The sequence below is a fragment of the Varroa destructor genome, unplaced genomic scaffold, assembly GCF_002443255.2.
Source record: "Varroa destructor unplaced genomic scaffold, Vdes_3.0 BEIS01000006.1, whole genome shotgun sequence".
NCBI classification, from domain to species: Eukaryota; Metazoa; Arthropoda; class Arachnida; order Mesostigmata; family Varroidae; genus Varroa; species Varroa destructor.
This window is the reverse complement of record NW_019211459.1, coordinates 24514059-24529264: the sequence shown is the minus strand read 5'-3', so window position 1 is coordinate 24529264 and position 15206 is coordinate 24514059. Positions and strand designations below refer to the sequence as shown.

Here is a 15206-nt window from a genome sequence, read left to right as displayed (position 1 = left end):
AGCACTTAGTTACTGGTCGGGCTGACTTTATTTTGAGCTGTCTGCTGATTGTGAGCTATGTAACGATTCAGTGCGTCTTCTTTTAATCCCATGTCTAACTCATAAAACTACACATAACAAAATCTGAGATGTGGAACCGGTATCTGTAATAACACCGAACACAAGAATGGTAAAAGGAGATTTTGAGATGTCTTCCTTGTATAGGCTTACTTTTAAATATCACTGGTTTTTTGTTGATTCTTGATGCAGATTGGAAACGCTGCAAGATAGAACTCTAAAAGTACGGACTAAAAGACGGCATGTCGACGGCTGCACGCCTGGTCTCGATTAATACCATATTTATCCATGGGCTTTTTCGGTTTGTTTTCTAATCATATAGATAAGCAAAGCACTCTTTTGATTCGTTTAACTGCTCGCCAAGCGAAACAGGCACCTTTCGATCTGACCGTGCCGATGCTTGATAAAGCACTAGATACCCTTGCGCAAATCCCTGTCTTGCATTACTTACAGACTTATCAGACGTTAGAATACGCCCCCGCAGGCGTGACCACAAAACTCTCGTTGACGCTTGTGCTCACTCTCTCTTTATATTGTTTATGCGGGGGCCCATTTTTCATTCGTCGTATTTTTTCCTTACGTTTTGCACTCGCGCGACTGCGTCGTTTAGGTACTGCCTGTTGCAATCAAATTCACTATGTACCATTGTTACCTGCGGTTATCTTTTCATAGGACGACATTGCTTATTCATCTTCTCAACGACATTGTTCGATTTTATGCTCTCTCATCACGATAGTGGGAGGTCACTATCAATTGTTGCCTTCTACTAGCTCTCTGCTGCGGCGTCTCCATGCATTCGTCGCCTCTATTGCGCGTGCCTTCCTGTGCATTTGGATCCTTCACCCAGGTTCCTACGTTGTGTTGGCAAATTTCCGTACGAACCTTGTGGCGCTTGTGTACGCTAGCACAATAGACGATAGGTGCGTATCGCAACGAACCAACGCCTAGTTCTACTGCCGTTACCGGTGCTTATCTATATTCGCTAGGGAACTACCTCGCGCTGTCACAGGTATCAGCGTCTCATTAGCAGAAACCTGAACGGCTACGTGAAACCAGACGAACGGTCAATCGTCTGAGTGTCAATGAGTTTTTCGCAGGCGCTATTGAGTCTGTTAATGTCTCAGTAGCGACTCACGGCCACGACGATTTTGTCCTCGACAAGAGGCGACGCGATGTCAACCTTTTCATCCAACCGTCCAATGGGATCGCATTTTCCACGGAGACAACCGAAGACTTGTTCCGCTTCGTCACCGCTATGGAAAACAGTATGATCTAAAAATGTCACTACAAGGCTTGTATGTCTAATTGTCGGCTCAGCATCCGTGCTCGATTGTCGGCTGTAGGTCGAGCCGCTCTTGACGTGTTCCGCAAAGCCATCGATGAACTAAACAACGACGAAGTAACGGCGATGACAGCAAGCTAAAAGAGAGGCCATCACGGCTGAGGCTTTTCTCGGTGTTACATCGCTTTTTCTTTTGTAATAAAGAGGCCAAAAGAAGGCTGGGCAGAAGTAGCCCTTTTCTGTCCTGGTGCATTAAAGCCTGCTGGTGCAAAGTCTTTGAAGTTGCGGCCGGCATAATTGTGCAACTAATTACCCATGTGCTTGTTGTTAATGCTATCTCCCGGTAGTAATGGTGACCAGTCTGGCGTTGGCGGTAAACCCAGCGTGATGCCGCAGAATGGACACGATGGGTGATATCGACGGTGTTTAGCATCGAGCGCGCACGTTTTTCTGCGCGATTACGACAATTCCTATTGTCATTGGAAATTAGCTATGTGCGTGGTGAACACGCAGGTAGTTTCTAAGTCGTCTTTGAGTTTACGGTTTGGGCTGTCGAAGTTCTTCTGGTCACTGTGGCGGCGGGCACGATTACGATCGCTTCTTGCTACTCTTACCGCTGCTGTACTTTTGTTGTTATTGTCGTTGCTACAATCACTCACCTTGTGATTAACGTGCGCACTGGTCCAAAAAGTGTGAAAACCAATTGAAAGACACATGCGCCGCTGGCATCGCTCTGTCTGTCGGCTACTTGTAAATACATATAGTAAAAGGAAGCGATATTTGGATTTTTTTTTTTTTATTATTGTTAATGTTGTCGTCGTTCGTTCATCGACACGTTAGCGCCAACCAGCCAGGCATTACGCTACCGTAGTTACAACAACAACTCCAAGATCTGCTGTTGCTATTTATCGCGGTTGTCGTCACTCTGTGTTTGTCCTTTTTCTTCGCGCTATTGGCTCGTCGTAGCAGTCACCCGCTTTCCTCTACTACATGATATGAGAAGCAATAGTTTTAACAGTCTCCCGATGCTGCTGCCGCCGCCATTTTGTTCGAGACTGATGCCACTCGATGAACCAATTGTCACGTATGTAATAACATGAAAATTCAGAGTTGTAAGAGACGACATCGCAATTTTACTCATACACGCATTGGAGTTGATACTTTTTGTTTTACAATGATCGCCAGCTCGATCACTGCCTTGTTGTCGTCCCTTTGTTTAGAACACCTACTGCCGCCGTCGTAGCTCTGTGTGATTGTTGAGCTATTGTATTGCATTCAGCAGCATCATGGAAGCCGCTGTCTCGTAGGAAATGACCAAGGTCTATATGTGTGGTCCTTGTTTCAATTGCCCGAGTACTCCACCAGCAACAGGAAGACTTCATATGAAAACTATCCTCCGCTCGCTCACTCTTGTCGCTGCGTACATAATAGAAGCGACAATACCAGCATCAGCGGTAGCAATCAGAAATCCACAATGGCCACTGAAAAGTCTGTCACAGTCAGTCAATGTCGAGAAACACGCTATTACCAACAGTAACTGAACGTTAACTTAACTCGTCACTATCGTCTCACTTACGAGGTGACATAGTTACAATGATACGCTGCTGATGCCCAAGGATCAGCCGACTGGTATATAGTCAACAAACGGCGGGGAAAACAATTATGGCTATAGAGCAGCGATGTGAACGACACTAAAACGGGACCATGATCTAGTGCACGTATACTATTTATTTAAAATTTTCACCTGGATAGAAGACAAATACCGATAGCTGTGCTCAACGGAAGCATTTATATGAGGAACTGCTGCCATATGGACCTTTTTGACTTAGGCCTATTTGGACATTTGGACCGACGCACTCGGTTCTGGGAAGAGCCTTTAGAAAATAAAACACGCGATTAACGCACCAACAACCTCGAAAACATCGTATTCTTAGACAACTTTCGCAATAGCCGAATGCGTATTTTGTTATGCTTCAACAATGAACCAGTAAAAAAAATCTGTTGCTAATCTAAGCGCCAGTTGCAGTATTTTTCATTGTGCAAGTCTATATTATCGCTGGGGTTGTTCGGGGGAACAACTAGTATTAGCGCAGCGTGAGATGTTTGTTCTGAACGCTACCGTTTGATCAAATAACTATCACAATCGAACAGTTGGTGACTGGCCACTCCGATCATTGATGAAGTGCGATCTTCGACGAAGACGTGAGGGTCACGACGGAACGAACAGAGCACATTCGATTTCTTATATTAAGGCGCATCAATGGAGCGTAGCGAACAGCCTTTCCGGATTCCTTGCCTTTACTTTGTACACACACGCATATATTCAATTAACTCTTTATTTCTCGTCTTTCTCTCACGTCCGATCGATCACTCTGCACTAGTCTCCCCTTGCTAGCTTTCGTGGCAAGGTGCAACTCACCGCCTATGGGGCAGACTGTCGCCTGACGCCGAGAAATGCTTTCCAAAGAACAATCCACCTGTAAATAAATGAAGATGATGATGAAAACGAGTCGATTCGTTGTGGCACATCAAGCGTCAGCAGCAAATGTGAACGAATTAAGGATCTTTTGGGGCACGAAATCGCGGAAAAATTCCTGTCGTCCCCCTCGTTTGATTGCTAGTTGCATCGCTTAAACGACGCAGGCGTTTCGTGCTATTTGCTGCCGGTAGAACATTATTACTAGTCAGCCACAGCTATGCGACCAGCGTCAACGGTAGCCATCTCAGCGAAAGCACGGGAAGAGTCAACTATCGAAGCGGCTGTAGCTACCGGCTCCGTTCGCAACGGCAACGCTTGGGACAGCGGGTAGTTGCCTGTGGGGCTCGACGACGACGACGTCCAATAGCGGAAACGCCGTGTGAGCCTCAAACATTGACGACGACCAAGATCGGACTTCTAGCTGACCACTAGCGCTATCGATAGTAATAGTAGTAGCACAGTTACCCAAATGGATCCGTTCCCATAGCGGAGCGACACGTCGCGTTTTCCGACAACTGCCTTTTCTCCGACGCATCGACAGTTCTTCAGTAGTCTCGTTCGATGGTCCAATAGCGTTGAACGGGCGTTTCCATCGATCTGTTCGTTTATCCCTCATTTCATATCAGAGTCAGTTTGTCATCCTCCAAAAACTTCGTCCGCAATCCCCAGCCCGTTGCCCCGCTCTCTGTCGGCTGAGCAGACGATCACTTTGCCGACGGCGACGAACCCGTTGCACAAATCAATGCTAATAGCTATTTACAGGTTACCGGAGCTATTCGTTACACCAAGTGGGCGTAATGACTACTGTTGTTGAATGCGCCTACCGCTACTGCCACCTCCACTCCTGAGGCAGCCATCGAGCCTACGTAAGGTTGCTCCGCCCACGAAACTTTTTTTCTACCCTCCCTCACCACAGTAGCAGCAGCACACAAGAACGAGTCCATGGCAGCTAGACCCAGCAGGTAGCTTTGATGTGCTTAAGTTATAGCATCCACAAATAGCGCCCGTCGGTTGGTCGTATACGTTAAATGATGGTAAACCCGTGGAACGCTTACAGCCAACTGATCAAATGGAATGTATGCAAACAGAACTGAAGTTTCGTTTGTCTTTTCAATTTACCATAGGACGGATAAGGTCGGGGGGGGGGGGGGGGAAGGGGTGGTCGTTGACGAGACGACCGCGACCACCCTTCCGTAAGTGTGCACCGTTTAAAGTAAATATTCGACTATCATTTTGGTGCCTTTCATTGACTAGAGAGAACTTGATTAGCGGTAACTTGATGATACAGACAAAATTATTGACCAATTACGATGCAATAAACTCTTCAAGGGTGGCTAGTCAGGCGGTACATATTAGGCTGGAAGAAAATTCTAGACCAATTAAAATAGCCGAAAAGTAATTAGGATGAATAATGAAAAAAAAACGAAAATCTAAATCATTTCAAATTTTCAAATTAATTGTATATGACATTCTATGAAATAAGCTTAGGATTAAATTAATTCTACGAATCTTTGGAATCGAGTTAAGCCGCCTTAGTCTTAAAATGTTTCGTACACCATTTAGGACTATATAAGAAATAAATCTATCAGCTAACGACAAAAGTTTTTCATAGATGATCTATTTAAAGAAAACACTAACTTAACTTTCATGTGCTTTGGCGAACGCTCCAAGCATGCGTATTGAGGAGAAGTTACAAATGCAAAAAAAACTAAGGTATATTTTACGTGAAACTGCGTTTAATTTCTACGTTCTTAATAATGTTGTTAGGAGACAACGAACGGGAGAAGACTCTGCCTGTCAAAGCGCAGTATATAATATACCTAAAATGTATTATGATAACAATAGCTTAGCTAGTTTATAATTCGACTGTTTCAAAACGCGGACCATAGAGCAATAACAATATTTTTGATGACGCAGTTGTCATGCTCGCTCTTTTAATGTAATCATCTTCGGAGCAGGTTCCGATTGCCCCGGGGCCATTGCGCTAAGCCTAGAGCCACGATGGGGTCAAATGGCCACAACGCATCGATCACCCACGGCGTTCTCAACTCGCTCAAACGACGAGTCAGGTGGATTGAAAGGATCCGAAGAAAGACTAAGCCGACAGGGATCAACCAGTAAAGGATCGGCAGGACAGGTCTGAAGGACATCCAACCACTAGGAACACCGCTACTACTACCGCTGGTGTCTAACCATTCCTTGTCTTTGACCTCTTTTCGTCCTCGCTATTTTGTCGTGTCCTGCCACGCTAACCCCAGTTAGTGTTGAATCACCTGTTTTGCCCCGTCCCCTTCAATTCCGTATTCATATAAACACATAAGATATCTTCAAACGAAAACTTGTCTACAATTCACTGTCGCTCCTTGTAGACAGTTCAGAAAAATGAGAAGAGGACAAGGACAATGAGAAAGAAATCCATTCATTTGCTGGCGCTTCTTCAACTGGTGCTTATTATGGTGTCTCTATTTAATCAGGGAGAAGCTGTCACGAGGTTGATAAATACCAATACCAGTACCGTAAAAGCCACTGCTGTTGTATAAGCGTGATCTTTTTCTGTAGATCTTGTTTCGATTGTAGTCCGCCAGAAACAGCGGCGATCCTTTAACGCCATCATCCATGTCCGACCTGGCAAAGCGATTACGCCAAGCGAAGCAAATGCGCTATGTACCGCGATTGGTTCGACGTTGCGGTTGATGCGGCCGAATCAAACGAAGCAGTAAACTCGAAAGCTGGGAGGCGTAGTAGCACGCATGAACAACAAGCAATTGATGACTTGAACTACCGCTAACCTTAGACGAAATAACGTATGCATCCTACCTCGTTTATCGCGTCGCTTAGACGGGAAGAACAGCACAGGGTCGATGGCTCGAGCTTCCGAAGATTGAAGAGCGTCCTCCCACAAGAGAAAGGTATAGGGAGACAATTTGTTCTTTCTCTGCCAGGCCATCAGAACGCAAAGCAATGAAAAATCTTTCGCCTCGTGGGTGATGGGGTTAACCACTTGATGCGCCGTTAGAGGTGGTCGCTGTCGCTGACGGTCGTCTTGCCGCACTGTAAAACTGCCCACACCCAGGCATTTCCAACGGGGAACCAAGATATTCTGCCAAACAACCCGATTCAGCACAACGGAGACAGGCAATTAAAAGTAGCCATAGCGGCGAAGGCGTTTAATGTTTTCATGTATTTACAGACACAGTAACAAACATTCACACAGGCGTCGTTCTCTTGTTCCATAGAGGAAGTGTAGATATCGCCAGTGGAATGACGCGTGATCAAGCGTGTCGGCATCCGCTCAGTCGTGTCAAACGACCAAAGACTTGTACTGCGCGACACTATATCGACGCTATAGCGGACAATAACGACAAGAACAACAAACTATCCGCGCAAATTTAAGAAGGCTGCGACGAGGCAGACTGCGAGGAGCCCGCAACAAGCAGCCCGAACTCTCTGCGTTGGGTTATATCTACTGATTGGAAGGCCACCGACGAACGCTATTCTTCGAGTGGCGTCCGCGCGACGCTAGACCCGGGGAACCGTTTATGCGGCACAGGTTCAGTACTGGCTTACGCAAGGGTGGTCCCAAAACGCAGGAGTTCGACGCGTAATCCAATAAGGCGGACATCCAGCTGACTAGTCAAAGCCTAAAGGAGTAGCGGGCAGAATTGTCTCTCCACAAATACTGCAAGTGGATTCAGGTTTAAATCAATCAACGGACGAAATTAGGTATCCTATAGATATCTCTCGTAGGACCAGAAAGCTCAGTAAATGGGTTTGGTTTACCTGACTATTTTTAGGCCAACTTAGTCAAGTTGAAAGCAATAAAAACACTCTATAGGCTGAAACAACTCGAAGTAAACTAAGATCATAAATCAGTCAGATCCGACGCATAAAGGAAACATAATTTGAGCCTGGTATCAATCAGACGAGAAAGGTCGCTTCAGAAACCTAGGATGTTACCCTGAGCCAACATTTGGGTAGCAATTGTGAATCGAAATCTAGAGTAACGTTAATGACTCGGTAATGATGATCTTCACTAATGTACTCACCATACATTTTTTCGTATAAATATTATTTATTCACTGGATATTATATTTATATGTCGATGATATTCTCTCTCGGTTTCAGAACAAAATGTCGTTAGAACATCATACCGGTTCGCATCTCCAAAAGGGTGAGTAATACAAGCCAATGTTTAATATGCTTTTATAGGTTCTGACCTTTTACTCTGATGCGTACATCATGAACAAGAACATACTTCCTTTTGAGAAGGGGCACGGGAGACGAGGGGGGGTAATACTGAACTAGTCGTCTGTTTACATTTTTTTCTTTTTGCTTGAAATGACGACTTTTTCCATTATTTTTAATTTATAGGTGAGGATATAAACGCAACCAATTTATAGTAGTTCGACACGAATTTATATGTTTGTTCAGAAGTAAGCCATCATTAATCTTCTGGTATTAATCACCGTTTTAACAGAGGGATATTTCGCGAAAATTTTTAACCGAAAAAACTACATCCCGTATGTCAAAATGGACAAATGAACATTTGAAAAAAATAGATATTACGAAAAGTCTTCGATCTGTAAATATGAATCTTGTTATCATTAAAGTGAGAAAGAAAACTTTACCTTTTTGATAAGTTACAGACAATTATACTACGCACCTTTAGGTAAAGTTCTACTCCTGACCATATAATAAATAATTTTACTAGATAATATCCCGGATATCCGACTGCGCATGACATATCTGCCCTCTACCACAAGAACTATATAAAGAAATATTGTTTCCAAACAGACGCTAAGCCAGAGCCTTCCCCGTTCCGCTAACTCCCTCTATCGATTGAAATAATTTTTTCGCTTGAGATCAACTAGACATCTATTAGACGTTAGGCTGCACGAGCTCCGCCTTCTAGTTATATGTATATGTCATTATGCTCACTTTGCTCTTACGGCACAAGTCGGATCTTTTCTCACACAGAGTCTTTTAAAGTTGACCCTGTGCCTACGGTTGCAATGGCGTCTTCCCAATATACTACACAGACTTCATTCATTCTGCCTTCGTACATATCTGTCACCCAGCGTGTTGCTCCCAAATAAGGCGAGTCATTTGACTATACCATGGTTATATTTTTAGCTTTAATGTTTCTTCAAGTTCCCCTGCGCATCACAAGCGATTACCATCCCAGGCGCTCGCTAAACCAAACGACCAACATTATGTACACAAATAAGCAGAAATTAGGTTTGGCTGTCTATGCGATTTCACCCGTCCCGTAGCCCCGTTTTTCTCTGGGTAAATAAACTTTTCTGTGAACCTGGCGTGCTGTTACGGTGAAAAAAGCCTGAAGCTTTTCTAGCTTGCGTAAAAGCACACAATTACTCTTCAAAGCTTCATTCTCAAGGCGTACAAACATACAATGAAGTAAAGCACCAACTATAAGAGACGCTGGTGCTCTTTAGAGTGTAGAGTACATTGAAGGTGTACAGTATACATATGTAAGCACTACCCAACGGAACCGCAATGTCTATACGGGTTCCAAAATACAACAGAGCCGGACAGCCCCCAATCGTGCAGAGAAACAGAGTACGATATTGGCAAGCTTTGGGCCTCGAAAGTAGGGGCACAGTTGGCTCATGACGGACAGCCGCCCATAGCAGCGGAAACCGCGCAGTCAGCGCCGTCTGCACCCGGGGGCAAAAACACTGAGAACTAAAAACACTTTTAATTAGCGTCAATATCCATCTCCCGGGCAAACCTGAGGGGTCTTGACGTTCGCCCTTCTTCAGCACTGGACAAGAGCTAGGTTAGAGTAGCCGAACAGAGAAGCATGTGAGGGCTACCGTTGACTCTGGCGTTTCTGATGTCCCCTACCTCACTCTCGCTAGCAGCCTGCTCACGGTCGAGGTTTCTCATGCCAGACTTCACCCACCCTCTGGTACTGGATAGGCAAGACGCTCCCTCCCCCCACCTCCACCTCTGTCCCTATATCCCTTACCGTTTCTCCTTTTCTTCTCTTGGTCAGCAACATTTTAAGGGTAAGGATGATACTGCAGAGACCCGCTAGCTGTTTTAGTAATCAGCAGTACGATGCTCTTTGGTGCGTCGTAGAAACTGGGGAAACACATTATAAAATTACTGGTCCAGTCGCCGCTATACAGTTGCGGTACGCGCTAACCTCAGTGGCTGCTGCTACTTCATCACAGAATGAGTGGGGTGTTCTCTCCGGTGATGGGTGGTCATCTAGTGGCCAAGCGCCACTCGCTGATGGCCTGTCTGTATGCCCCCGACTTGTCGATGTACTCGTCGCGTTTTCTGACGCGAGCGTTCTTTAGCAATCCCCACATAGCAGTGAGGCGAGTACGATAGATGAACGGACGATGGACATACAATGGATACATCTAGCATGCACAAGGGTGAAAAAATCGTACGGCTGGGGAATAGGGAGTTACCGAAACCTGGCTGCTGGTAAAGTGGACCCCTTGAACAGCGACGGACATCATTACCAGCCCAATGCGGGCGCCACTTACTTTTTAATTATACCGGCCGACAAAGCGGCTATACGTCAGAAAAGATGCAGTAACAATAATATATATTGTTAATACACATATATATATATATATTCATGTGAGTGGTACGGAAAACAAGTTCGTTTGTGTACGCAACTTGATGGCAAGGTACTTCTACTAGGATTTATGGACTTAAGATAGTTACGCGCCCCGCTTGGTAACAGATAACAGTCGACGGAATGATATGCGCGTTTGGGCGTAGGCACACCAACTGTTTTTGTCTAACTCCTTGCGGTCTGGAGCGATAAATTGATACTGGGTAGTGCAATTGTTTCGAAAGGCCAGTTAAAAATTTGGCTTAATATAGTCTTCACGCGTAAATCCATCGATGTGGCTTCACCACTGAAAGTGGCAAAGCCCTTGCCGATTATCATGAATGAATACTACACGAATATTGATATAATTTTCGTTAAAAATTGCATACGATCTTACATCGATGAAGGCCTATTTGACAGTCTGAGAGGCTTCATTTTGCGTCTGTTAAAATAGACAGAAAGTAAATAAAATATAATAAAAGGTGAATAAAAGCTGAATGCTCTTAAACTGTCAAGTGATATTTGTTGAACATGTCACAATATGTATATATACAGTATTAGGTAATAATAGATCACTTGGGCCGAGCTCATTTATACCGTTCTTTACATATAGCTCGGTAAATTGTGTAAGAACATGTTAGTAAAAAAAAAAAAATAAGCGCTCGAGGGGTTTGGCTATTAATACCTTGCAACTGCAATTAGAAACGACCCATTAACACTAGTGGCATCATTGTTATGTGTCATAATTATTTTTATGATCGTACCTGTACTTTTGAGGTAGATTCAATGCAGACATTATGCGTTATGCTGTTCTGAGATATTTAGCCGTATGTAGGCCTTTTAACGATGAAGAAGCCTATCCGCAATGTCTTTTCTTGTTCTATATTTAGACAATACGTTTTTTTCCATAAATTAACAAACAACAAAAAAGTGCTAAAAAAAAAAAACTCTTCCTTGTCTTGAAAAGCATTCCGATTCAAAAATGGGAACGAATTTAAGCTATGACAGTTTAAAGGCATATTACGAAGGTAAACTTTCTCACTAGTTATTAACACTATCATTTATGCGTGCCAATTGTTTCAGGCGGGGATACCAGCTCGCTATCGTACATGGCACACAAGGGCATGCTGCAACCAAAGCAGGAAAAGGGTTTGGGAGGCCCTGCGAGTCCGTTGGGTCCTAACCAGGTAGGCCAGAGTGCGCCATTGGCCTCCAGCCCACACTGCATCTCTCCACTTAGCCTTAGTCCATCCCAGGGAACGTTAACCCCTTCCAGCCAAACTCCAAATAGTGAACACCTCCAGTCGACTCGGGTTCCCCAATCTTCCTTCCGGTCGCAGTGGCCTCACCATACTCCAGGTAAGAAAAACGATGTACGAAATGAGCGCTATGTTAAATACGTCACAAACATACTATCCCAGTGGTGGCTGAGGCGATAGCTAGGCCAGTGTCACAAGCTGGTTTGGCGTAAGTCGCTTACTCGGATCTGGACACGTGCCCGAAAGTTTTTCAGAAGAAAGCTTTGCTAGATGGATAGATGAATGGAAATAGAGAAACTATTACAAACAACGCCGGAAGGACACACGTAGGCTGCGCGATTGCAAGGCTAAACGCGCACTCCTTATGGCTTGCCGCAACAGCGTTCAAAGGACGCCAGAACCGGGAAGCCAACCCTCCATGTTGAGGGCATTTCTTTAGACCTTAGGTCGCATAGGTGAAAAAAGCGGTACATCTTGTTTCTAAAGCGACACATCTTTGATAAATCATGACTGGCTTGTGGGTTTAAATAACGCAACCGGGAATAAATAAGCAAAAAACATTAGTTGACTCCGTATATGAAGAAAAGGTAAGTCAGGGATGAGCTAGGGAGACATTTTTTTCAAACAGAACACAAAAATCATTCTATTAAGCGAACAGTTCCTAACGCAGACGTGCTCTTCTTACCACTGTGAAAACCTGCTAGCGCTAGTGTTAATATCAAGCGTAGCACTGCCGGTTAAGCTGAAAACTTAATACATTTTCAACTAATTGCGCTGAATAATTCGTTAAAAGGTAGCCTTCCATATTAAATTTAAAAAAAAAGCCTTTCCTCTAGTCGCGTTCAATGGCTGACGGATTTTGTCCTGGACCCGAGTTCAAGATAGTTACATGCCCTACTCATTAAAGTTTTATTTAGCGTAAACCTTTGGATCTTTGTCAGAAGCTTACTTAACATCATTGTTATCTAATGCCTTCACTATATGAAACAAACATATGTAGCTCTTTTTTTTTTTTTTTTTTTATATATACTATGTTGTCTATACACTAAGCACGTGAGCTGTGAGATGGTGCCACATGTATAAAAACCTGGGAAATATGCATTTCCTAATCGACAGTGCAGAAATCTCGTCGGACGACTCGCTACAGCTATCTTTAATGTACCCTATATTATTCTAACATGATTTAAGTATCTAATAATATTGTATGTTTTTTTGTATTAAATGAGAATTTATAATGTGATGGTCTAGTGACTGCGAGCGCGTGAGCGCTGTTGTCAATCTCAATTATTCTTTCTCTCATACATCAATGGTACTCACGACCACTGATGAAACTAGATTGAATAATCTATGTAGTTGTACATGTTTGCTATGTGATAACTCTCACAGCAAGAATCACTTCTTACATTACGAGGAGTGAGATTGAGTAGTGTAACTGATAGACATTTGCACCGCTGTTTCATTCGTAGATTCAGTGTTAGGAAGAATCTTTTTTGTCATAAAAAATATGCGAACGATAACTATAGGCCCAGAAAATTTCTTATGAGATATTATATGAGGAAATGTTGACTACGTTGCGCGCTGAACTGAATGTGTTTTGCCTGATCAATTTAATAGGGTTTTTTTTAACGCACTACTCTATATTATTTCGTCTTTCTGTATACTGGGCAACTCAGCCAAGCGCACGGAAAAAATCTACACCGCATTTTACATAGGATCATCTTTTATCAAATTTATTGTAGATAAAATGGAGCAAGTTGCTTCCTGTTATGGAAATCATACAGCAGTAATTTTACTGACATACTCACAACACCATTACGAGTGCATCGAACTTCAAATGAAGCCTAAAGTTATCCTGCGAGTGGGTTATGAGAGAAGAGCGAAATTTTTAAGGTTTTCAGCATTGCGTTAAAACGGAGGTCGTACCTACACAGCATAGTCTTAATAATTATGCGATATAGTATGCTTACTGAATATTACCGACTCATCAAAAGCTAAGTATATTTGCTTACCAGAACTAAATCTATATTTTTCGCCGTTTCTTCTGAAGGAACGTTGCTCCACAAATACCGCTGAATGATTCGCCGCTGTATAGTTCTAGTATTGCTCACCGGTAATTTCTGCAATGCGTCCACGATGCCCATTCTATGCGTCTTACAACTTTTCCTCCTGACTGACGTGTTCAGATTTTTAAAAAGGATTTAATTATTTAGTTTGGGAAATTTAGACACATGAACTAATAGCAGTACTAACAACTATAGTTGACGTCGCTCAAGAGCGCCAGTTGCGGTTGAGATACGGCTTTACAAATGGACTCATTGGTGGCTTGTTGCGCTGAAGGGAAGGCTTAACAAGTGGCTGATTTGACCGTCATTTCTTCACTACCACAACTTCGTTTTGTGTAAGAAGCGACTTTGCTAATGCTGGCACTACTTTCGTTTCGTTGATTGCCTGTAAATAGGTACCATTTCTGCTTGCGGCTTGTTCGTAGGCGTGAAAAAAAAATTTAATAGTAACCAGAATTATGCGGTAGCCGGTAAAGTTAGTAATATCTGGCACTCTCTTTTTTGGTCTTTTTATATTGAACAATAAGCATAGAACGAAGTGCGCGTGCACAAGGGAAATTGTAGTCACTGTAGCATTCTTAATAACAATAAAAATGTTAGTAAAATCTTTGTGTGTGTATGTGTGTGTGTGTGTGAGTGTGTGTGTGTGTGTGTGCGTGCGTATGCAAAACGTTTCTTCGCCGCACTGGACTGACTTAGAGGTTAAATTAGACTTTGAGGTAGACAGACCGATGGTCATTGAAGAAAAAGGGCTCAATTTAAATTAGTGAAAATGGTAATTGCGACGAATACTACAGATACTTTTGATATTTAAATGTTAGAACGAAATGTTCGGTTGTTTCCCGATGTAGCAAGTTTTCGTTTCAAATAACGGTAATGGTTCTATAAGGGAGTCGGATAAAAATGGCTTTTTATATATATTATATTTAAAGATGATTCGCATATATATGTATATATTTTTCTGGGAGACTATATGCATCTTTTGGTAGTATAAGTGCAATATTAATCCATTTATTATTTATAAAAAGAAAAAAACTAGATTTTACTTATAAAAAAAGCATTTATACCTCATAAATATGGTTTTGAGTAGAATATACAGAGTGGGATCTTAGTGGTCTAGTAATTCGCTAGCGTTCCGGTCTTTTCGTAACGATCTTAACCTAGTAGTTGGCTAAATGAAACTTGTAGGTTACCCAATGGATGACAAAAAAAATTGCAAAAATCGTTTGGACGAATCTGAATTTCCGAAAAATCGAAATTTAAAAAAAGTTAAAAATCGTAGCTCATGATAATAATAATAATAATAAAAATAGTTGTTCTTATTGTCATTATACTCCTGATCCGATTCTACTCATTTTTCGAACACAACATTTGCTTTGCTTTGTTTTGCACAACATTGCAGATGTTTGTTGTTCGATGTCCCTATTCAGCTTGCTTACTTGTGGCTATCTTTTGTTTTTTATATACA

General features: G+C 42.9%; 1 protein-coding gene across 1 annotated transcript in view; it reads left to right on the top strand.

The window, feature by feature from the left end:
- The window catches only part of LOC111253356 (uncharacterized), a 174282-nt gene that overhangs the window by 105223 nt on the left and 53853 nt on the right, over positions 1–15206 (top strand). Inside the window, exons 3-4 of the mRNA XM_022812625.2 lie at positions 7944–7989; positions 11500–11775. Coding sequence (XP_022668360.1) covers positions 7944–7989; positions 11500–11775 — 322 coding nt within the window. The remainder of the gene's footprint in view (positions 1–7943; positions 7990–11499; positions 11776–15206) is intronic.